The sequence below is a fragment of the Hypanus sabinus genome, chromosome 8, assembly GCF_030144855.1.
Source record: "Hypanus sabinus isolate sHypSab1 chromosome 8, sHypSab1.hap1, whole genome shotgun sequence".
Classification (NCBI taxonomy): Eukaryota; Metazoa; Chordata; class Chondrichthyes; order Myliobatiformes; family Dasyatidae; genus Hypanus; species Hypanus sabinus.
The window spans coordinates 151,379,301-151,404,354 of NC_082713.1; the positions used below are offsets into that span (position 1 = coordinate 151,379,301).

At 40.1% G+C, this 25,054-nt stretch overlaps 1 protein-coding gene across 1 annotated transcript in view; it reads right to left on the reverse strand.

The window, feature by feature from the left end:
- Window positions 1-25,054, reverse strand: part of dock4 (dedicator of cytokinesis 4) — a 370,374-nt gene that overhangs the window by 124,753 nt on the left and 220,567 nt on the right. Inside the window, exons 23-26 of the mRNA XM_059978246.1 lie at window positions 23,964-24,156; window positions 12,369-12,496; window positions 7,167-7,301; window positions 3,152-3,250 (exon numbers count right to left, since the gene is read on the reverse strand). Coding sequence (XP_059834229.1) covers window positions 3,152-3,250; window positions 7,167-7,301; window positions 12,369-12,496; window positions 23,964-24,156 — 555 coding nt within the window. The remainder of the gene's footprint in view (window positions 1-3,151; window positions 3,251-7,166; window positions 7,302-12,368; window positions 12,497-23,963; window positions 24,157-25,054) is intronic.

The following is a 25,054-nucleotide window of genomic DNA, read 5'->3' on the forward strand; positions in this document are numbered from 1 at the left end:
AAATACTGAGGTAGTGTTCATGGGTTCAGTGCCCATCAGAAATAACATGGCGGAGGGGAAGAAACTGCTCCTGAATCATTATTGTATGTCTTCATGCTCCTCTACCTCCTTGATCATCGCAATGGGAAGAGGACACTTCCTGGGTGATGGATGCCGCCTTTCTGAGGAATCGCCTTTTGAAGGTGTCCTGGATGCTGGGAGGCTGGTGCCCATGATGAAGCTGTCTGAGTTTGTAACTTTCTGTGCTTTCTTCCCCCTGTCCTGTGCAGTGGCCTCTCCATATCAGATGGTGATGCAACCAACTCAGTAAGAAGGTTCTCCGCAATACATCTATAGAAATTTGTGAGAGTCTTTGGTGCCATACCAAATCTCCACAAGCTCCTAATGAAATATAGCCGCTGTCATGCGTCCTTTGTAAATGCATCTTTCTGTTGGGCCCAGGATAAGATCCTCATCGATGTTGACTCTCATGAACTTGAAACTGCTCACCTTTTCCACTGCTGATCCCTCAAATGAGGACTGGCATGTGTTCCCTCAACTTAGTTCCTGAAGTCCACAGTCAATTCTTTGGCCTTAATAGCAAGTCTGCTCATATCACTCAGGCTCAGTTGTTTGATGTGTGCCGAGATACACAATCATGTGTAGGCTACAGAGCACTGGGTGAAGCACACATCATTGAGGTGTCAGCAAGCAGGAGATGTTATTTCTGATCCACACAGACTATGGTCTCCCAGTGAGGAAGTCAAAGATCCGGTTGCAGAGGGAGGCACAGAGGCCCAGGATTTGGAGCTTGATTAGAACTGAGGGCATAATTGTGCTGAACGCAGAGCTGTATTCAATAAACAGCTACCTGATGTAGGTATTACTATTCCCCATGTGACCCAAGGCCAAGTAGAGAGCCAGTGAGATTGCACTCACTGTAAACCCATTGTGGCAATAAACAAACTGGGTCCAGGTCCTCACTTTGGCAGGAGTTGATTCTAGCCATGATCACCCTCTCATCACAGTGGATACAAGTGCCAGTGGGCAACAGATACTGAGGCAGCTCACCCTGCTCTTCTTGGACATTAGCCTCCCCAACATCAAGAATATCTTCCAAAAGGGCAACATCCATCATTAAGGACCCCCACCACCCAGGGCAGGTCCTCTTCTCATTGCTACTATCAAGGAGGTGGTAAAGGAGCCTGAAGAGACAGATACAATGGTTTAGGAACAATTTCATCCCCTCTGCCATCAGATTTATGAATGGACAATTAACTCACTATTTTTATTTTCTTCCTTTGCTCTCCTTTTGCAATTTGCAAAAATTTTATTTTAAAAAAAAATCTATTTCTTATTGTAATCTATAGTTTTTTATTATTATGTATCATAATACACTGCTGCTGCAAAACAATGAATTTGACAACATATGCCAGTGATATGAAATCTGATTCTATTAGCAAAGCCTGAGTGGTAGCAGAGTTTTTGGCGCCACAACTGAAGGCTGCTGTTGACCATATGCCGCAGAACCATCCTTTGATCTTTCTTTCTCGGCTCCAGTGTTGTGAGTTGGGTGGTGACCAGGACCTTTTCTCATCCCATTGGTTTTTATAAAATTATTTAATTACGCAGCTCTGCTCAGGACTGAATGTGGCAAGGCATGCAAAGCTTTCATGGCATAGTATTTGTGGGATCATTTAGCTCTGTCTACAACACAGTTTACGCTGTATTCTATGTAAGTTATCGTCCATTGAAGTTTCAATGAGTAAGCTCATTTTTAGATACACCTGATTTCCGTCGCACTTAGAGTGAGCTTGTGTGCTCTCACTCAACACCAGCTTCACAATATCAGTGGGGAGTGAGAAATACTAGAAATTTAAACTCCAGTTTCACGATATTGCTGGGCAGTGAGAAACACTAGAAATCGTGGATGCCGATTATCATGGAACACATTTCTGCTGCTGTCCACAGTGATTCACAGCCGCTAGATCCATTCTTGCAAGTAATCAGTTTAATCAGTGGTCATGCCAAACAATTGAGTGCGTCCAAGGTGAAGTTAAGGACTAATCACCCACCAGCACCACGTTACACTTAATCTACCCATCATAGCCAAATGTCACAGAGATACTAAAGTGGGCAAGGAAATGTTTTTTTCTCTGTGATCATATCACCACCTGCCAAGGGGCCCATGCTGGTAGCTGTAATTCGGGATTTTAGACAGCTGCCATTCAGTAGGAGCAACACACAAAATGCTGGAGGAAATCAGAACTCGGGAACCATGGAGGGAAATGGACAATTAATGTTTTGGGTTGATCTGCTGCATCTGGACTGAATTGGACACTACCCAAAATGTCGACTGTCCATGCCCACCCCCAACCCCCCAGAGATGTTGTCTGTCCTGCTGAGTTCCTGCCAGTGTTTGGTTTGTTGTTCCAGATTCCAAGATCTGAACTATCTCATGTCTTTGATCAGTAGAAGCACTGCCGATTTGCTCATGACCTACGTTGATATCTCCAGCTCATAACCCAGTGCAACACAGAGCAATATTAATTCATGAGCTGAAGGGAAACAGATGGCAATTAGCAGGGATTTCTTTCCTAAAGTTTATCCTGATAGCTCTCATTTTCACAAGAACACTCTGTTCACTCCTTTCTAACTAAATGTCACAGGCCTGACATTTCTGTGTCCATTGTGCCGACGAGACGGGACTTACGCAGAGATGGCCATGGAATTAACTAGGCCATAGGCTGAAAGCTTTTCATGCCTGAACTATGTCAGCTTGTTTTCACATATTTGTGTGATTATGCATGTAATCAGATACCAGTGAGGAGCACTTTGCAGTGACTGGGCTCAGTGGGATTTTATTGTGCCTTTTATTTAAATAACTGCATTCAAATTCTTCTTCACTCCCTTGGTATCCTCTGTGTGGTTTCAATCTCTCTGCTCCCCAATGTCACTTTACCTTCCATACAATGAAATATTGTTTTTTTATATTTGAAGAATATCTCAAATAGATGAGGAACATTGAAAAGGAATATACTTGAATTCTAAGTATCTTGTGAATACAATTATTATAGACCAGTAAGGCGAAAAAAGAGTAATTCAGTATTTATTCACTGCTCTGCTAATTGACAGATCAATGTATTTGTTCAGACAAATGCAGCTGACTCACCCTGAGATCATCTTTGCTGGTGAAGTGCTCCAGAAATTGTTGATAATGTTTATCTGTCATCTGCCTGAGCAGAGCAAGCAGGCAAGCCACAAACTCCCCCTGTCAGAAACAAACAGAAACAGAACAAGTTACCAGTCCTGCAGGCATCTAGGCAATAACAGTGTCAGCACTGAAATGTGTACAGGCTCCTCAAAAACGTGCAATCATATAACTGCGAGACTCGATAGGCTGGGTTCATTATCTTTGTAATGGAGCAGGATGAGGTGTTTCTTAACAGAAGTACATAAAATTACAAGGGGGATAAAACCATATGATATAGACAGGTTTAGGCCATTCTGCCTATCGTGTCTACTCTGTCATTCCATCATGGCTGATTTTTTACCCCCCCAGGCCTTTTCTCCTGCCTTCTCCCCATAACCTTTAACACACTAACTAATCAAGAAGGTATCAATCTTAGAGTGATTCCAAGATCTACAAGAGAGCTTTCATGTTGAGTGCCTGTGGGTAATTAATGAAACTGAAATAAAAATACCAATTATGGTGCAACTTGCGAACCACTAGTTGACCTCATACTTGGAGGAGACCGAGTCTCTTCCAGATTGTCAAAAAATAATGAAAGACTGTGAGAATAAGACCAGTATCATAAGAACCCCCTCACTCCTTGCCTTACAGAAGAAGGGTGCAGGGTCTGCCATGTGCTATAACGTAACCTGCAAAGTGCTAACTTAGAAAACTATGAAACACACACGTGTATTTATGACTTAAATGTTTTAGTTCAAATTTGATTATTTTCATATTGTTTTGCTTTATCTTGCTCATAAAAAGATGAACAAAATTAATTTTCATTTGAATAGAACATGCAGTTATTTGAACATCACAGTATAAGAATGAAGGTGTCCACTTTTCACCCAGTGGCCAAATTATGAGCTTAGCACTTACGAAATGTAACTGATTTTGTTCTTCACAGATATCGCCTGACCGAGTGGGCATTTCCAGCATGGTTTTTATCTTATATTTCACTCAATGATCATTTTTGTAAAACTGGATAATGTTTCTAATAGGATTTCCTAGTTTTTATTTAATTATACTGAAATTTGAGTCTATTTCTCGTGTGATAAATACCATCATCTCTGGTGTTTAACAGCTCTAAATGCAAAAGCAACCGAACTTAGGAAAAATAAGATGTGAAGAAGACTTTATTCAGCACGAGGCATGTGTATTCGCATCCTCACGCGATTGGAAGGGTAGATGTTTGGGAAAAGTAGAATCTTATAAACTGCAACATAAAGTAGTTATTCTTTTTGTCATTGCTTGAAGGAAGTCTATTTGTTAAGAGATGCTTGAGAGCTTTTTTATTTAATAATGTCAGCAGATAAACCTATAGATTCAGCCAGAGAGTGGTGAGCATGTGGAATTTGTTGCCACAGGCAGCTGTGGAGGCCAAGTCGACATCTATTCATGGCAGAGTTTGACAGATTCTGGATAGGTCAGGGCATGAAGGGAAACAGGGAGAAGGCAGGATATTGGGGCTGAGAGGGAAGATTGATCAGCCATGAAGAAATTGCAGAGCAGACTCAATGTGCCAACTGGCCGAATTTTGCTTCTACATTTTATGGTCTATGGTCTTTATCCATCTGATATAATATTGTCCTTTGAATGTGATTATCTCAAATAGAGCAATCACTCCCTATTGCACTGAAATGCCAGTCCAGATTATTTACTCATGTTTTGCTTTCAAGTTTTAGCTGATAACTTTGAATTCACCAAACTAACCCAAAATGATTGAACTATTTTTTTTCTTCTTTAGTAGGCCACACTCTGCCAAAGGTTGATCAATGCACAACTTTGGAAGGAGATAAATATTCACAAATAACCTGATGGGTACAGTGAAAATGTACAGATGTAGCATGCAGTACATTCATTTACTTATAACCTAACCAAACTGTGCCTGAGTTACGAAATTCTTGATAAATATGTGATATCGTGATAGCCTCCTGTCATAAATGCAACTTGAATTGGTAATATCAGATTACCCAGGTCAATTCCTGATACCAGTGTAGTGTGAGGGGGAGGAGGAGACAAAGAAACATGTTGAGATGTGAAGTGGTCACATTCACATTTAGATACCTGGTCAGTTGCTACATGGAGATATAGCTGAAACAGATTTCAGGCTGAAGACTGGTGACCTGTCTAGTATTGATAAATTGAACATAACTGATAGAACTTTACAATGTTTGTGAACTATCCCACCAACCCAGGGTACAGAACAAGTAGATAAAGATGCCAGAATCTGTGGACACAGCTATCCTAATAATCACAAGGGTAGGAGGTTAAATAATTTTGAAAGTAAGGATAAGGAAAATAAAGAATTTATAGCCACACATTTGGCAATAAAATCAAAGCGATATTTGTGAGGTATGCAAGCAAGTGCATAAAAAGGTAGCAACAGCTCTGGAAAATAATGATCATGTTAGACAGAGTCAGGAACATGGAGAAAAACTTGGTACATCAACCCCTGGCTAAGTTCATTGAGAGTAGTTAATGCTTAATTATAAGTAATGATATCTAGAAGTTATGAGAGAACTAAAAGAATTAAAAGGGAATGAATCTCAGGGTTGCATATGGCGACATATATGTACTTTGATAATAAATTTACTTTGACCCTTTAAAAGAGGAGCAACACTGAAGAATTAAGTAATTGAACTATGTGGCAAACCTTTGAACTAGTTGTGATTAGTGAAATACAGTGATTTAGCAAGACAATTACTGATATCTAGTGCTGAACTTCAATTGGAAAATAAGTACGCTTTTTAAATTCCAGAGTTTTTCCAACTTCAGTACTTCTTAATATGCAATAAAAACAAAACTGCTGGAAATTCTGAGGCAAGTCAATAGCAGATATAAAAGTAAGTTTCAGATTGGGAATGTATCTTCTATTGAGAGAGCATTGATGTTACCACTGTTTCCATAAACGCTATTTGACCTGTTAAGTGTTTATCGTGCCTCTTTTTTTTACCATAGGTTTCATTCCCAGGATGTTTACATATATAATGAATGCATACCTATTGTTTAATTAAATAATTAAGGAATAAAGGAACAATGAAGATTTAGAGAAAATGTTTACGGTTGTGACTGCATAACACTTATTCTGGTGGGGAAACACAGAACAAGAAAACGTTATGTTAAAATTCAAACTAGACTATATTGAAATTTAAGTAGTAAGGAATGTTGCATAGAAACTGAAAATGAAATCTAAAATGTGATTAACCCACTCCTCCAAAAAAAAGGAAAAACATGAATTTAATAGATTTTTGTTGGACAAGAGAATCCAGGGCTATCAGGAAGAGCACAACGGCTGCAGTCTGAGGACATGTCTGACAAAGCTCCAGGAGCTGAGTGGTCCACTCCTGTTAATGTGTTCCCACACAAATCTAAAAGAAAACTTCTTCTCAGGCTAAATGGTTGCTGAAGTTTCAAAGGCTTCTTGTATTGCAGATCTCTCCTCTGTCATTGTAGCTGGTGTTCCTGATTTGATGTGAACCTGGCTGGGGAGTGGAGAGACGGGTACAGGAAAAGCAGGAGGGATACATATCACAAGGAAGAGAGAAATGGGAGAAGTGTAGATAGACAGATAAAGACAGACAAAATATAAATGATTTGTAGCTAGCTTTTATCTCAGACATGATGGAAGAAAGTTTTGAAAATATAAATTTCATAGATCTGAAACAAAAATGGTTAAGTTTTACCCACTTGTGTATGCGTTTTTTTGCAAAAATAATAGTACCAGAAATATTTTACAGTAGTACAACACAGGTCTGAATTGTAAAAGTATATAACTAGGTGGCCAAAGTGCAAAGTTGTAAAGTGAAATAAATTTATTTTGTGATAAGTGTACAATGTCAATTGTAGTGTATAGTTTTAAGCTACTTTCATGAAAGGCTTAAACACCTACTAAAGCATGAAAAACACAATAGGAACTAGCTGTTGCTACATTACTTTTGATGAATATACTTACAGTCACATCCTGAAACTGCAAACGAATTGTGGGTCCGGAGGGCTGTGGCCTGTTGCTGATTTCTAATATTGTTCTCAGCAACATACCCAACAAGCTGTCCACAAGCATATCCACCTCCTCAGAAACAGTCTTCTCCTAAATGATAACATCGATTACAGTTGGTGTCAAGTCAATCCACTTTGCACTTACAAGCCAGCTCAATCAAAGAAGTGAGCAACAAGAAAACTGAGAGGAAGTCAGTGAGCCGAGCAGCAGCTCTGAAAGCAAAGCCACAGCCAACAATCCGGGTTATGACCACTCTCGATACAGGATCTCAACTCAAAATGCTGACCATTTCTTTGCCTTCACAGATGCTGCCCAACCTGCCGAGTCTCTACGGCAGTTTATTTTCTGCTCCAAGCTAATATGCCACAACAAACTGCGTCTTTTTAAAGTAAATAGGGTTTTGATGAATTTTCGTTTGCAATTTAGCTTCAGTACAACCTGATCCCCCCCGCTACTGTGTCTGAAAAAGGCAATGAAAATGAACACTCATTGAATAATAAGCTTAAAGAGCTAATGTACATTGTGTAGTAAAGACGCCATTTACAATAGTCTGTTGCATGAGACGCATTTTATCTTTTGGGTCCCTTCTTAATGAGCGATTGATTTATTTTCACTCATTTAGGTCAGATACAAGTCAGTTTAAATAAGAAAATAATATGGTGAAAGGTCTGATTATGATGCCTACATTTTATTTTACTGCTCAAGGATTAATGATGTGTCGGAAGTTACAAGAGTAGATCACATGGAAAGAAGCATCTTTGTGAGGAATGAATGGATCTTTCTCCCATGCAACACCGTCCTCCTGGTCTAACATTCAATGCAGGTACAATAAAACTCCCACACTATCACCATGACATTGTTCAACTTACGTGCTGACATTCCACAATCACACAACAAACATGAATCAATCCACAAGGCCACACAAAAACAATGACAGTAGCTCGGGTTCTATCTTCAATCTTCTTTTAATTATAAAAGTTAAATTAAACAGTTAACTTACAATTAAAGTAAGCTAGTACAATTCCTACCCACAATCAATGTAAGAAACATTTATTCTCACCCTCTGCATGCCACCCTGGCTGAACAAAGGAGCACTTACTGCTCCAAAGAGTGTTAATATGAGGTAATTCTTCCTCTCAGCCATTTGGCTCTATAAATGAGTCAACCTATAGCCGGGATAATGATGATCCCCTCCTGCTGGACTATTTGAGGTAACTTATTTCTTTTTTTCTTTCTTACTTCTCTTTTAATATTTGTCTATCTGTGCACTTGTAATGCTACTGTGTCACTGCAAGTTCCTTGGGGACCAATAAAGCATCTTCTACCTATCTATTCTATGCTCCACCTAAAGTCCCATTCACAGAAGGGAAGAAGGTCAAACTTTGAGAAATCTTCCTAAAATAATCTATTTACTAAGTAACCAATAGGGTCAATTGCTCACAGAAATCACAAATTTACTGGGGCACTTATGTTTAATTTGATTGGCAAAACAAGCTAATATCAGGTTTTCTCTCCATTTCTTTTACTTAAATGCTGTAACTCCCAACATTTAAAGAATGACATACAATCAGGCAAACACAGCCACAGCTTTAAATGTTGACCCTTCCGAAGTTCATCGAAGAAAGAGGCAGTCAATAATTTAGTGCTGCTATTACAAGAGAAAGCCCAGGTTGGGCAAAGGATCTTCTTTTGGGAACTCTGCTGAAGGTGACTTGGTGACTCTAAAGCCCCCGTCCTTGATGATCAAGGCCTTGACCCCGACCAAGAAATGGAGGGTTGTAAGGGTTGGGGTGGGGGAGGGGGGAACAGTTTGAATTGAAATGTTATCCCTTCTGAACACCAAGCTACCATGCCAAAATCATTCATGTACAGCCAATAGTCCAACTCACATGAGCCTAACTGCATCTATTACCTGAAGGTTCTATGGGTCTGTTAAATGCATCCTAAATACTCCCAGGGCAGCAAGCCTTGAACTTGAAATAACAATGGTCTGGAAGATGTGTAGTAGTTTCATTTCTAAAAAGATCTTTACATAAATATGTTTATTGGATCTGACCTGTCTAGATTCGAGCCATTGAAATAGTTAGAGGAGGAGCAGATCAGAGCAGCTAAGATTTTGGGGTTCACAATTCTAATTCTTTGAACCTTGCTTGCAAGGTCTGCACAGAGGTGATTATTTTTTCCCTGTTAAATTCAACTGCGTATGCAAGATAATTATGTAGTATAGTAAATTTGAGTTACTCATCTTATAATTACACAGTATACAGCAAAATGAAACTGTAACAGCAATCTAAAGACAAATAAAGCCCAAAATTAAATTTCAACATGGTTTCAGTTGCATTTTAAATGTAATGCTTGGGGTCATTTGCTGCAAGTTTGCTCTCACTTTGACTCTGATTGCATTTTGTAAACTATCATATTTATATAAATACACAGCAATTTAAATTTTATTGATTTCTTGGTCATGTTTTGGATGAAAAGCTTGGCGTACATCTTTTTTTTAAATTTTCATTAAATACTCAACAAATTCCTCAGATAATGACCCAGTCTTTTGGACAGGGACTTCTCCCTATAACGGCTGAATTGTCATCCCGTTGCACTTAGCTTCATTATTTGATCTTGTAATTATTTATTAAATTGCAATTGCATTGGTGAATCAAAGAGAAGCTACACTGAAGGCGGGTAGTAGTCTGCTTTCAAATGGCATGAAAGAAATTGTCACAGGACATGTATCAAAATCGCTGCTAAGCAGTGCCTCCGGCATTGTCAAAGACCCCTCCCATCCTAACTGTTTGACCTCCTACAGTCAAGCAGACTGTGCTACAGCTTTAGAACCAAAACTGTCAGGCTGGGTAACAACTTCTTGCCCCAGGCTGTTAGACTTGTTAACACCCTGATGCAACCTAGCATATGTGTACGGCTTGCCTGTCGCACTCTCCGCACACCCCCCACCCATCTCCAACTCACCAACACACTCTCATCCAGCAATGGTCACTTTTCATCTTTTTTTTCTGCTGTTACGTTTATTTATATCACTGCTCATTTCATTATAATAGTGTCGGTAACATGATACTGTCTCAAGTAAACTTGCACCTCCTATTCCATGTCAACCTGTCAATCTTCAAGCTAAGTACACAAAATTCTGGAGGAACTCAGCATTTGTGCATTGATTAGATTTCCAGCATCTGCAGATTTCCTCTTGTTTATGATTGAATCTTCAAACCATGCTACTTATTCTGTGACTATATGAACGCGATTCACACTATATGTGCCATGTCTGATTAAACGTACAATGATTTGTACCTTGGCTCTAGATGAATGATGTCTCATTTAGCTGTATACATGTGTATGGCTGAATGACAGTAAACTTGAACAGTGTTAATAAATTTGATGAATAAAGAAAATGATATCTTGCAACGGAAGATAGGGGTAACTGAGTCAAAAAGAGAAAGTTCATGGGCAATTTATCATAGAGATGTTATTAAATAAGAGATTTTGAAACAAAAATAAGAGACAAAATGGGAGGGTTTGAAGATTTTTCAGGGATTACACATCACAGTAACAATTATGTTTGGGTGGGCAATGGGCAATCAATCATAAAAATGAAGGTAAATGTGAGAAAGAGAAAATGCAAAGTAGATCACACTGGCTGTTTAGTTAATCAGTTAATTAATTAATTAATTAATTATAATTGATTGCCTGGAGTATTTTGTATAAATTTGTAACCGAATCAAACAAGCTTGGAGAAGATGAAGAAACCATTGATTACAATTTTTCAGATCATTCCAGTGGGACCTTGATTGATGCCCACTGAATACAGTTTAGACACAAGTAATAAATAGTTTCAACATTCAACCAGCTGAGAATTTTAGCTAATCGCTTGGCAAAATTTCTTGTTCATTTATCCAAAAATAAAAAGAAAACATTGTCTAAAGGTCAAAAATAACTTCACGGAGATACCTTGTGTGCCGAGATATAGCAGTAAATTGTACAGGGAATATGGCTTTCACCCAATATGCACTGAGATGTGACAGAGATTGGGAGAGGACCCAAATTAAGATATTACGAGATCTGTTGCGCCAATAAGATCTAATTCAGCTAATCAAGTCTCCGTAACAGGTAAGCAGCCAGGAGAAATCTGAAGCAGGACTGCTCAAAAAACAAAACACAAGATTCCTGGCAACACATCATTTCAGGGCAGCCCTGCTGTGGCTGTGACCAGCGAAAGGGCCCAGGCGTACTCTAGGGAACTTGTCAAGTACGTAATAAAAATGGAGGGAAACATACTTAAGCTCTTCATCTGAAGGACAGCCAAGAAATGTGTGGTATAAATTCTAGCGTAAGTATATAAAAACAACTGTTTACAGAATGCAGTAGCAAATTCAGTGGAAACGTAAGTTTACATTGAATACCTTGCCTGAGACCATGCAATGAATTTTGTGCTCAAACATTTTTGATTATGAATTAAGTTTGCAGTGTGTATAGGTAATATCTTAAGAGGTCTAGCATTTCCAATTTTTTGAACCTGTTAATTTTCAGATGCTATTAAGGATGAAAACATCACATAAGACCCTGAATGGCACAAACGTTTTGTATACCCAGAAAGTTAGTTCGCTTTTAAAGTGAAGCATAGGCAGGCAGGATCTGAGATACAATGAATTAGGGGCAGCCACATTTTGGATAAACTGAAATCCAGCTTGGAGGTGTGAGACTGTCAAAAGAACGTGGAAATAGCTGAGACAAAAGGTGATGAACACAAAGTGAGAACTCTAGCAGCAGGTACTGTAGATGTCACTGATGATATGGAAGCAATTTGTGTCAATAATGGACAAAACAGGAAACGAGAAGTTCATCTCAGGGTCATTATGCTGGATAACAGTTTGGACTAGTTGGATTAGTTAGCTAATATAAAAGTTTCTGTCCTTTTAACATTTTACTGGAGGGAAGTAAAAACTTCTGCTCTGCTTTTTTAAGTAACATCTCAATGAGTCAGTAGTTTATCTTACAAGAAGAAAGTGTATTTCAACTTCTAACAGAAATATTGAACTTGGCCATTACTTCATGAAGCAGAAACCAAGCAAGGCCATTCCAATGCCTGTGTACCACTTCCACTTCAGAAATAAATCTGCAAGTTAGCCCTGTATATACAATACTCACAGTGCCGTCCTTCTTGATGAGACAAAACATTGCACTAAGGATGCGTGCACACATAATAAGATCCTTCTGTTCTTGCAAATGCATGTGCAGATGATGAAGAACCACAGGGAGGAGAATGCAACGAGAATCTAGAACACATTAATAAACAAGAAATAGTAGTATTGACACTTTGATGATCATGACAAAGCTTGGGATCTAAACATTTACAACTGCTGTTGATTTGGTGCTATTTGTCTTCTCTCATTGAGAGTGGAAGTTTTTTTTCCATGGTAAACATTTTGCTTCATATTAAAGTGTGTCTTGTGAAGGTGTATATAATGCTGCTGAATTTCTCTGTAAGATTGTCACTTGATCACCTTTTGTTTTTACACACAGTAGTACTGAAAGATTAGGGCAGCAGTTGCTGCCAGTGGCAACTAGCCAAGCACACCGATCACTACATAGTAAGTATGAAGTTTTCTGGATGTGAACTTGCTCTCTACTGCTACCCAAATCCTTAGTAGCAAGGGCCCAACTGGTAGACTTGCATTATAGTATTCCATTACAAGAGCCTTCCAGGAAACCAAAGTGCTTGATGGTTCTGGGCCTGTACTCGCTGGACTTTAGAAGAATGAAAGGGTATCTCAATGAAATTTATCCAATATTGAAAGGCTGAGATAGAGTGGACATGAAGAGGATGGTTTTATAGTAGGGGAAATCGAGGACCAGGTGTCATAGCTTCAGAATACAAGGACATTCCTTTAGAACAGAGATGAGGAGGAATTTCTTCAGGTAGAGGTTGGTGAATCTGTGGAATTCTTTGCCACAAGTAACTGTGGAGGCCAAGTCATTGAGTGTGGTTAAAGCTGCAGCTGGTAGGTTCTTCATGAGTAAAGGTGTCCAAGGTCATGGGGAGGAGGTAAGAGAATGGAATTGAGAAGGACAATAAATCAGCCATGATTGAATGGCAGAACAGACTCAACAGACCAGATGGTCTAATTCTGCTCCTATGTCTTATGGTCTTATGAAAGAAAATATTGACAACCCAGATTTGTTACTTGTCAAAATCTCAGGAAGTTTATATACCTCTAAAACATCAAAAAAACATAGAAAACCAAAGAACTATAAAGGCTTAAAATGTTCAACTCAATGCACAAGTAAAACCAATTATCTGACTCAATTAACACTCTATCAGCTACTGCGCTCTCTTTAGAAATGAAAGATATGTTTGTCATAAACATTAATGATCTGGATTATGGGGTGGTAAATTGGATTAGTAAGTATGCAGATAATACTCAGATAGATGGCGTAGTGGATAATGAAGTAATAAAAACTTGCAGAGAGACTTAGGCCAGTTAGAAGAGTGGGCTGAAAGATGGCAGATGGAGTTTAATGCTGATAAGTGTGAGGTGCTACATTTTGGTAGGACTAATCAAAATAGGACATACATGGTAAATGATAGGGCATTGAGGAATCCAGTAGAAAAGAGTGATCTAGGAATAATGGTGCATAGTTCCCTGAAGGTGGAATCTCATGTGGATAGGGTGGTGAAAGGAGCTTTTGGTATGCTGGCCTTTATAAATCAGAGCATTGAGTATAGGAGTTGGGATGTAATGTTAAAATTGTACAAGGCATTGGTGAGGCCAAATTTGGAGTATTGTGTACAGTTCTGGTCACCAATTATAGGAAAGATGTTAACAAAATAGAGAGAGTACAGAGATTTACTAGAATGTTACCTGGGTTTCAGCACCTAAGTTACAGAGAAAGGTTGAACAGGTTAGGTCTTTATTCTTTGGAGCATAGGAGTTTGAGGGAGGACTTGATAGAGGTATTTAAAGTTATGAGGGGGATAGATAGAGTTGTTGTGGATAGGTTTTTTCCATTGAGAGTAGGGGAGATTCAAACAAGAGGACACGAGTTGAGAGTTAAGGGGCAAAAGATTTTAGGGGTGACACGAGGGGGAACTTCTTTACTCAGAGTGGTGGCTGTGTGGAACGAGCTTCCAGTAGAAGTGATAGAGGCAGGTTCGATTTTGTCATTTAAAAAAAAACATTGTATAGGTATATGGACAGGAAAGGAATGGATGGTTATGGCCTGAGTGCAGGTTGGTGGAACTAGGTGAGTATTAAGTGTTTGGCCCGGAATGGAAGGGCCGAGATGGCCTGTCTCCGTGCTGTAATTGGTATATGGTTATATGGTTAAATGGAATGATCAAAAGTGTGATATAGGTCAGACAATGGCCAGATTGCCACAAGTTTGTATTTCAATTCTGGGCTCTACTTGGAGATCTGAGGCAAACCACAGTCTAGATATCATTGAGAGAGAAACTTGAGACAGATTACTACATATTGCACATTTAGACAGAGACGTAACAAAGATTTTTACTCCTCACGTATGTGAAGGATGTAAGTAATAAAGGCAATTCAATTCATGCAGAAATTCTAATATGTAAACATAATTGCTGGCACACCTGTGCACTATTTGGCTTGCTGAACAAACCACTTATTCCTGAAATTGGATGTGTAGAGCTCAAGTCTTTCAAAAGGCAAACTTGACATCATTTAGAAATGAAAGATCTAATGCGACTACTCAAATGGACCACACCATGATAGCCTGTGGGGGGCGGGGGGAGGGGGGAATATTTCATCTGATGCTAGACTCCAGCAATTTAATTTAATGCATTTCCTTCCAATTTAGACCACTTTACCCAACAAATTTATCAGAATAACCTGGTGTTCTGGTTTGCACTGATAAAATGCCGCACTCTCAGAGGCAAGTTCTTTCTCCAAACCACAAATAACACTAGTTAGTAAATCATTCTTTTGTGCTTTATAACAAGTACCATCAACTGTAAATATCACTATTACACTGGCTGAAAACTAAGCCTTTGCATTTTGACCAGCTACAAAGCAAATGTAGCACTGAACTCTGTCCTTGTAAATCCACCCTTAGAAGGATACTAAGTTTCCCACTTGAGGGTTTTGATGCCTCCTCTAAACACACCTTTAGGCTGCAAATTCAGCCGACTGAAACACCCCAAGTCCAGTTCAACAATTATTACAGCAGCAGCTGAACTGACTCCCAGTTTTCATAGGGCACTTGTCACCGATGGGCATCATTAATCCCATTTAGAATAGTCACACAGCAAAGCTGATATTGCTGTGGGATAAAAATAACAGACAAAGAAAAGAGCAGCAAAGCTGCACTATGAGGTGGAGTTTTCTTTTTGCGGGAGTCAAGGAGGGATAGGGAGAGAATGGAAAAGGATCCAAGACCAAAATTGGATCTCATTATCTTACTGAATGGTAGAGCAGGTTTGGGAGAGCCATTGACCTCTACTCCTGTTTCTTGGTACCATATCAAACCAAGCTTCATTGACAACATCCCTGTCTTCACCAGTACTCCGGAAAAGTAACATCCAACTCTTCCCTCCAGGGCCATGTTGAAATAGCCAAAGCATAAAACAGGACACAGCCTTTTCAAAGCGGAAGTATTTCAAAAGGAACAGGTGTCATCACAATTGGCTTCTATTGTAACCGTGTTTGACCAATGGCAAACATGTTTATTCTCATGTGCTATAATAGCATTTTGCGCACTCTGCAGCAGCATGTGGGAGTACAATCACCTGACAGGCTGAAGCAGTTCCGAGATGCAGTCGTCCACCACCTTCCATGACCAGCCACTGGTGTTTACACTCAGAATAACATTCTACGTAAGAATTAACAAGGCTATTCGTTTAAATTAGAATATAGAACATGCTCCTGGTCATATTGACAGCTGTATACTATTTTCTTTCTTTTCTTTTTAAATATTTATTAATTTTAACCAAACATAAATGAAACATGAATACAAAGTGTTTGAGAGTACATAATTGTTTAAATAGACATTTAGATATATAATAATAAAAATATATAACCTCCCAAACTCATAACATTGATGAACAAAGAAATAAAAAGAAAAAAAAGGAAGAAAAAAAACCACTAACCAACATGGGCCATTGAATAATGTTAAGTACATATACAGTAGTGCCAATAACTCCGAACCTCCATCCAAACAATTAAGGATAATATAAATAAGGTTTAGGAAAAGACAATTTAACTAATATGAAAATGTTAAATAAATGGTCTCCAAGTTTCTTCAAATTTAACTGAAGGGTCAAAAACAACACTTCTAATTTTTTCTAAGCTCAAACAAGAAATAGTTTGAGAAAACCACTGAAATATAGTTGAGGATTAATTTCTTTCCAGTTCAATAGAATAGATCTCCTAGCCATTAGTGTAACAAATGCAATCATTTGTCGAGATGAAGAGGATAGATAACTATTGTATACTATTTTTAAATCCTACAACATATGCTTTTCATCAGTTATTCTATGTCCATTATAACAAGATACAAAAATAATTGAGTTTTATTTCTAATGATGCAAAGCGTCACTGCGAAGTTGAGGCCAAAGATCATCTAGATAAGATCAGATCCTTCATGCCAGGGCACATACAACTCCTGTCTGAAATACCTGTAGAATGCAGGTACATCCTCAATGTTGTTCCCAAATGGTTCTCACAATTTAGGATATAGGGAGTGTAATGCGGTCAATAAATCAAATAGCAGGTGACATGGTAGTGTAGCAGTCAATGACTCGGGTTCGATTCCACTAATAGGGCAACGCAGGCTAGGAAGGGAAGGATAGAAGGATAGGTAACATTACATCATGTGGAAGCAAGAGTTAAGTATTATACTTACTAAAATAAGGGTATAATATTGTTCATGTTACCAAATAAATGGGAATGGCAAACTCTGATAACATCTTTTGGGAATATGGGAGAAAGTATTTATTAGATTGAGTAGAAACCAGCAAAAAGCAAATGGCCAGTTTCTCAACAAAGCATTGTTGAATTTCATTCACTATATGTTGTAAGCTTTGGAAGACAAATGGTTAATGAGTGTTTCCTGTTAATTGATCAAATTTTCGATGTCCTCCTGCCTTCTCCCTTTTGTATTATGGAACAATCTTGCAAATTAGGCTTTCGAGAAAGATTTTTTTGAAGGCCAAATTAACAATACATCACCAATTTCTCTGATAACTCTTTGAAGAATTCAAACAAGTTTGCAAAGCGTTGTTTTCAAACCACCAAAGTCACTACAACTTGACATTTCTCTAAACATCCTGCAACATCTGTTTCAGCATATTCAGAAACACTTTACCCAAACCATGTGGCAGACTCATGTTTTTTCTGCTGATTTTTGTTAAAAAGGTGTCAGATTTCTATTTGTCCCATGCTTTGATGCAGTTCTTAATTCCAATAATACTAATGATTCACATCAGGTGTTTGATTAGTTGAGTCAATCACTTCCTTAAGCATTTTCTGCACAGCAAGATGCATCCCCCAAATTTTATTAGAAGGGAAGCAGTGAGACCTACATTTTGAGCAGTTCAGAGCATATATGAAGTGGGATTTCATATTATTAAGAACTATCAGCTAATTTAGATGACGTTGTATTTAGGACAATTATGGCTAACATAAGGGGGCATAATCTTAAGGTGATTGGAGGAAAGTACAGGAAGGATGTCAGAGGTTAAAAGGTGGGTGCATGGAATGCCCTGCCAGGGGTGGTGGTAGAGTCAGATACATTTGGGGCATTTATGTAACTCTTAGATAGGCACATGGATGACAGAAATATGGAGGGCTATGTAGGTGGAATTGATCTTAAATCAGGTTAGAAAGACAGTACAATGTTTTGGACTGAAGGGCCTATATTGTGCTGTAACGTTTTATATTTTATGATCCATGCAAGACAGACTGGAGTAGGTTGAACTCTTGTTTGGAATAATGGCAAAGAGATTATGATTTTGTATCCGTAAAGTCAAGGTTTTTTTTTTGTTAACTTTGTTTTGAAGTCTTAATTTGACACAATGCCCTTAGATGATTCACAAACAGAAAGGTAGCTAAACTGATTGAATAAAGCAGGAGTATTTTCATCAATTCCTCATCGCCTGCTTATGAAATGTTTTATTTATAGATACATGGTGACTTCAGGTTATTGATTTGTAGCAATCGTACCAACTTGCTCATTGCTTCTTAAAGTTTATTGTGTTTGCTTATGGGTTATAAAAATGCCAACAAGTTTATTTTGTAGATTTTTACATATATTATATATAATCTCTATCTGTATACTGCACATACATTTACATGCACACATATACATATAAACTCACTCACAGAGTGAGAAACAAGGAAAGGCATAGATTTTGCTCCTTTCCTGAAACCGCCCATCCGTTCTGTGGTCCATACAGAGAGGACAATGATGGCAGACTGCACTACAGGGTGCATCAACTTCTGTGTGGATAACACTGTTCAAATTAGGATTATACATTTCCCCAAACAATAAACTTTGGGTCACCAAAGACATCAAAGCCATACTGAACAGGAAGAGGAGGATATTCAGAGATGGTGATAAGGAGATCAGGCTGGTTTTGAGAGAACTGGGGGAGAAGATCGTCCAGGGCAAGGACCGCTACAGGAAGAAGCTGGAGAGGAAACTTCAGCAGAATGTGTGGAGTGGTATGAAAACGATCGCAGGGTACAAGAAGACCAGAGACCAGGTGATTGAAGGGGACCAGGACAGGGCCAATGAGTTAAACTGTTTTTTTTCCCCAACAGGTTTGAAGAGGAGGCTTGTGTTTACATCTCTACAACTCACCCAATACCCCCCCCCCCCACCCCCAGCTCCTCCCCTCTCACCCCTCGGCCTCCGTCTCTCTCCAAGAACACCAGAAAGCTAATGAACAGAGACACACTGACTGTCACAGCTGAGCAAGTGTGGAGAGAGCTCAGCAGACTTACCAAGGCAAGGCTGTGAGCCCAGCATCAGCCCAAGGGTAATCAAGGTGTATGTCACTCAGTTGGGCGCAGTCTTGCACCTTTAATCTGAGCCTGAGCCTGGAGAGGGTCCCTGTGCTGTGGAAAACATCCTGCCTAGTTCCAGTGCCCAAGACATGCCCCACCACACCCAGTGACACAGACCTTATGTTTTGAAATCATTAGGAAGACTGGTCCTGACACACCTCCAGACCATCGCTATCCATCACTGGGCCCACTGCAGTTGGCTATCCAACCACATATTGGAGTCGAGGACACCATTACCTTCCTGCCTCAACAGGCTTACACCCATCTGGATGAGCCAGGCAGCACTGTGAGAATCACGTTCTTTGATTTCTCCAGTGCTTTTAACAGCATACAACGTGCTTTACTAAGGAGCAAGCTCATGGAAATACAGGTGGATGCTCCACTAGTGTCCTGGATTACAGACTACCTGTCCAGACAGCCACAGTATGTGAGATTGCAGAGCTATGTGTTAGATACTGTGGTTAGCAGCACAGGAACACCTCAGAGGACTGTCCTGTCCCCTTTCTGTTCACCGTCTACACCTCGGACTTCAGATACAACTCTGAGTTCTGCCACCTGCAATGGTTTTCGGACCATTCAGCAGTTTGGTCTGTATCAGCCAGGGTCAAGAGGCTGAGTACAGAAGAGAGATGGACAATTTTGTTGAGTGGTGTGGGCTGAATCACCAACAATTTTGTTGGTGGTGGACTTCAAGAAAGTGAAAACACTGCATTCCCATCTCCATCAAGGGAACGGATTTGGAAGTCATCTAGGACTATAAATACCTAGGAACTCACCCAGACAATAAACTGGTCTGGACAAAAAGCTCTGTACAAGGAACAGCGCCAACCGTACTTCCTGAGGAGGCTCTGGTCATTCAACGTCTGCAGTACTATGCTGCAAATGTTCTACGACTCAATGGTGGTGAGCATTCTATTCTACGCTGTAGTCTGTTGGGGCAGCAGGGTGAGAACAGCCAACGCCAAGAAGATCAATAAGCTCATCAGGAAGGCTGGTTCCATTCTGGGGGTGGACCTCGATTCCCTACTGGTTGTGTCTGTCAGAGAGGATGCTGCAGAAGCATTATGGACAATCCCTCTCACCCCCTCCATAACAGACTGGGCAAACAGAGGAGCATCTTTAGTTGTAGACTGATTCCACCATAACGAATGGCACAGGAGATCCTCTCTCCCTGTGGCTAATAGACTCTGCAACTCCTGCTCCTTAGGCATCTAAGTATATAGTTTCATTGTATATCTGTATTTTGCTCTATTATTTTTAGTACACATTCTGTATTCTACTTTCATACCTGAATGCTTACATATTGTATTTTAAGGTATATATTTCTGACTAAGCAACCTTGCAACAATAATTCCCTTCAGGATTAATAAAGTTTTATTTCATCTTATTCAAAGATTCATACAGCAAACCTTCAGGTCCAGATTATGATCATTTTTCTTTAATACAGATGCTGAGTTATGTTACTCAACCAATTCTAATTTTCTAAACAACTGCAAGAATGAATCAGGAACTCACACATTATCCCAATCCTGGCTGTGCTTTCATTGACAGGTTCAGCCCACTGATCAGCAATTCATCCAAATTTCCACAGTACTCTACTACAGATAATACTGAAGCTTAGGCGGATTAATGGCGCCTAACGGAGACTCCTTTGCTTTTATCTTCAGAAGCAGCTCTATTTTTCCATCTTTAATATCTCTATTTTGCCCTTTCAGGGTTCTTTTGAAGACCCTGACCTGGAGTTTCATGCGGACTCAAGTCAAGTCACTTTTTATTGTCATTTCGACCATAACTGCTGGTACAGTACATAGTAAAAATGAGACAACGTTTTTCAGGACCATGGTGTTACATGACACAGTACAAAAACTAGACTGAACTACGTGAAAAAAAAAACAAAAAAATAAAACTACACTAGACTACAGACCTACACAGGACTGCATAAAGTGCACAAAACAGCGCAGGCATTACAATAAATAATAAACAAGCCAATAGGGCAGTAAGGCGTCAGTCCAGGCTCTGGGTATTGAGGAGTCTGATAGCTTGGGGGAAGAAACTGTTACATAGTCTGGTCGTGAGAGCCCGAATGCTTCGGTGCCTTTTCCCAGATGGCAGGAGGGAGAAGGGTTTGTATGAGGGGTGCGTGGGGTCCTTCATAATGCTATTTCCTTTGTGGATGCAGCGTGTACTGTAAATGTCCATAATGGCGGGAAGAGAGACCCCCGATGATTTTCTCAGCTGACCTCACTATCCGCTGCAGGGTCTTGCGATCCGAGATGGTGCAATTTCCGAACCAGGCAGTGATGCAGTTACTCAGGATGCTCTCAATACAACCCCTGTAGAATGTGATGAGGATGGGGGGTTGGGGGATGGACTTTCCTCAGCCTTTGCAGAAAGTAGAGACGTTGCTGGGCTTTCTTTGCTATGGAGCTGGTGCTGAGGGACCAGCTGAGATTCTCCGCCAGGTGAACACCAAGAAATTTGGTGCTCTTAACGATCTCTAACGAGGAGCCGTCAATGTTCAGCGGGGAGTGGTCGCTCCGTGCCCTCCTGAAGTCAACAATCATCTCTTTTGTTTTGTTCACATTCAAAGACAGGTTGGCTATGTACCAGTCCGTTAGCCGCTGCACCTCCTCTCTGTAAGCTGACTTGTCGTTCTTGCTGATGAGACCCACAACGGTCGTGTCATCAGCGAACTTGATGATGTGGTTCGAGCTGTGTGTTGCAGCACAGTCGTGGGTCAGCAGAGTGAACAGCAGTGGACTGAGCACGCAGCCCTGGGGAGCCCTGTGCTCAGAGTGATGGTGTTGGAGATGCTGCTCCCGATCCGGACTGACTGAGGTCTCTCAGTCAGGAAGTCTAGGATCCAGTCGCAGAGGGAGGTGTTCAGGCCCAGTAGGCTCAGCTTACCAATCAGTTTCTGAGGGATGATTGTGTTGAATGCTGAACTGAAGTCTATGAACAGCATTCGAGCGTATGTGTCTTTTTTGTCCAGGTGGATTAGGGCCAGGTGGAGGGTGGTGGCAATGGCGTTGTCTGTTGAGTGGTTGGGATGGTACGCAAACTGCGGGGGGTCCAGTGAGGGGGGCAGCAGGGTCTTGATATGCCTCATGATGAGCCTCTCAAAACACTTCATGATGATGGATGTGAGTGCAATGTGTACCGGGCGGTGACTACGGTTCTTTGCGGGAATGGGACCCGCTCTCGGGGTTTCACAACTGGCCACTATTCGACACGCCAAGGGCTCAGTCTAAGAGCTCAGCTCGCCTTCCGAGGGCTCTGGAGACGGACAGATCAAAGGTCAGAGACCAATGTTTCATGGGAGATGGAAGATCTAAGGCTGTGTGCCCAGAGACCTGAGATCTTTGGGCATAGAGCTCGGAAAAAGCGATGCAACTGACTTTTAACATCGTAAACCATCGAGCTGTTTGTTATGTCTCCCCTCTCGCTGTGAAATGGAGACACCTCTTTCTCCCTTATTAGGGAGAGAGAGAGCCTGTGGTATGTAGAATGCTGGGTGAATAAGTAGTCGTTGGAGCACTGCAAATCTATGTCTTTGCTGTCGCTTTGATCACCCTTGCATGCTGAAGGATTTTTTTGCCATTGGGGTGAGAGGAATTGTTGCTTGCTGCCACTTATGCCCGGGTGGGCGGGTGGGAGGGGAGCTGGAGGGACTTTGGGGTTCTAACATTTAACTGTCATTCATTCTTTGGAGGCACTCCTCTGTTTTCATGGATGGCTGCAAAGAAAAAGCATTTCAGGCTATATATTGTATACATTCCTCTGACATTAAATGCACCTTTGAAACAAGAGTGAGCAGTTTTCGACTTATCTCATGAGGCAACTGAAAGCACTTCACAACAATTGTATCTGAGATGCAGTTATTATTATGTGGTCAAGTGCAACTCTCTGAAGGATGGTGCTGTGCAACCAATGTTACAACACCTTGGTGTTTTCTAATCACCTTGCTTCTTGTCACCAAAACTTCTGCCGTGTAGCAAGGAAGAAAATCAGTGACACAGTAAGCCAAATGGCCTACTGATATTGCGCTGTTTTGTAATTCCAAACTGCATGGATAGTGCAAAGTTCCATAACATGTTCCAGAATTAACCTTCCTCTGAGACAAACAAGTTACTTCAGTAGCAACTCAGTATTCAAAAAAACATTGAAAATTAATTTGCAAAATACACTGATACAAATTACATTCAAATCATTCACTAAATTTTTGTAAGTTATGGCTGACTTTGAACTAACAAAATGTAATCATGTTACCATGATAATTCAAGCTGACAACAATACAAATGTGAAATCCAAGAACTAGCCTTCAATGTTAACTAGTTCACCAATTCTAGACCATTTAATTGTCAGAGTTAAATGAACGTTAGTGTTAAGCAACAGTTGCTTTTTAAATTAAAATTTATACTACTAGTTGCAATTTATGTTCTTATAAAGTCATTAAGCCTCATCCCCTTTAATGCTTATGATTCCTTTTGAATAACGAAATTGCTCCATCCTTTTAAATTGAGTTAAAAAATTTTAATAAACCTTTTTAATAAACCCTGCTGGGGTCACCGGCTTGTGTATTGAATTTAGATCACTTGATTCAACAAGAATAATGTTAGCTAACTGCAATAGCTCTTTGGAAATGCATATATCTAAAAACAGATTAGAGAACGTGCAGTTAAGATAATTCAGCAACAACCATTTCTCTTACCGGGATTAGCAAAAAGTTGGCTCTCTACTGTTTTAGCAATGCACTGAAGTTTGACAGCTTCTAGTGAATATTCCACATGCAGGATATCTGGCATGCTGCGCAACGTGTCTCTAACCAGATTTGAAACTTCTCGCACATCTATCAGTTTCAGTAGCTCTGAGTATACAGCTGGAAAGGAGCTGAGAAACACGGCCTGGAGAAAATAAACATAAAAATGTAACTCGAGTATCAAAACTCCATCACACTACTTTAACTGGAGGCAGTTTTTATTTGTCACACCTCAACTTAGTATCATAAAATAAACATGAAAAAAATTATAAAATACCAAAAATCAGTAAATCAGTCAGCATCTCTGTGGAGAGAAAATAAAGTTAAAGTTTCAGGTCAATCAAATAATCTTTTTTACCACCAATCCTGATTTGATCTCATAACATGGAGTACAAAGTTGTACAATTGATTCTCTGATTACCCCATTTAGTCCACAATCATACCTGAGCACAGTCATCTATGATTTTAGTTCTCTATCCCATTCCCATAGCAACCACTCATCTCCCAGGGCATTTCAATGAGCTCCAATGGTCAACAACTCATCCACAGTGCATCCCACTTTCATTCTGTCTCCTCTTCTAGCTGCTTATCACCTCTCTCATGATTCTGCCTTCTTCTACTACCCATTGTGCTTTCCCCTTAGATTCCTTCACCTCTCCTGTCTATCCCCCTCCCTGCTTCCCCTCCCCCACCCCTTGATCTTTCCTCTGATTGGTTTTCCACCCTCCACCCACCTTCTTTATGGGGCCCCTGTCCCCTCATTCGTCAGTCCAGCCCAAAACATTGACTGCTCCTTTCAACGGATGCTGCCCGACCTGCTGAGTTCATCCAGCTTGTTTGTATGTGTTGATTTGACCACAGCATCTGCAGTATACTTTGTGTTTATCATCCACAGTGCAGCCGGGTTCCCACTTTATGAACTCAATATGGAGCTCAATCATGCCAGATCATAACCACTACTCTTGTTTAGGTCAGTCGGTACTGATTAATCAAGTGCTATTCTCAGTGTCTTCAAACTACTTTGTTTCTGTACTTGGCTATTT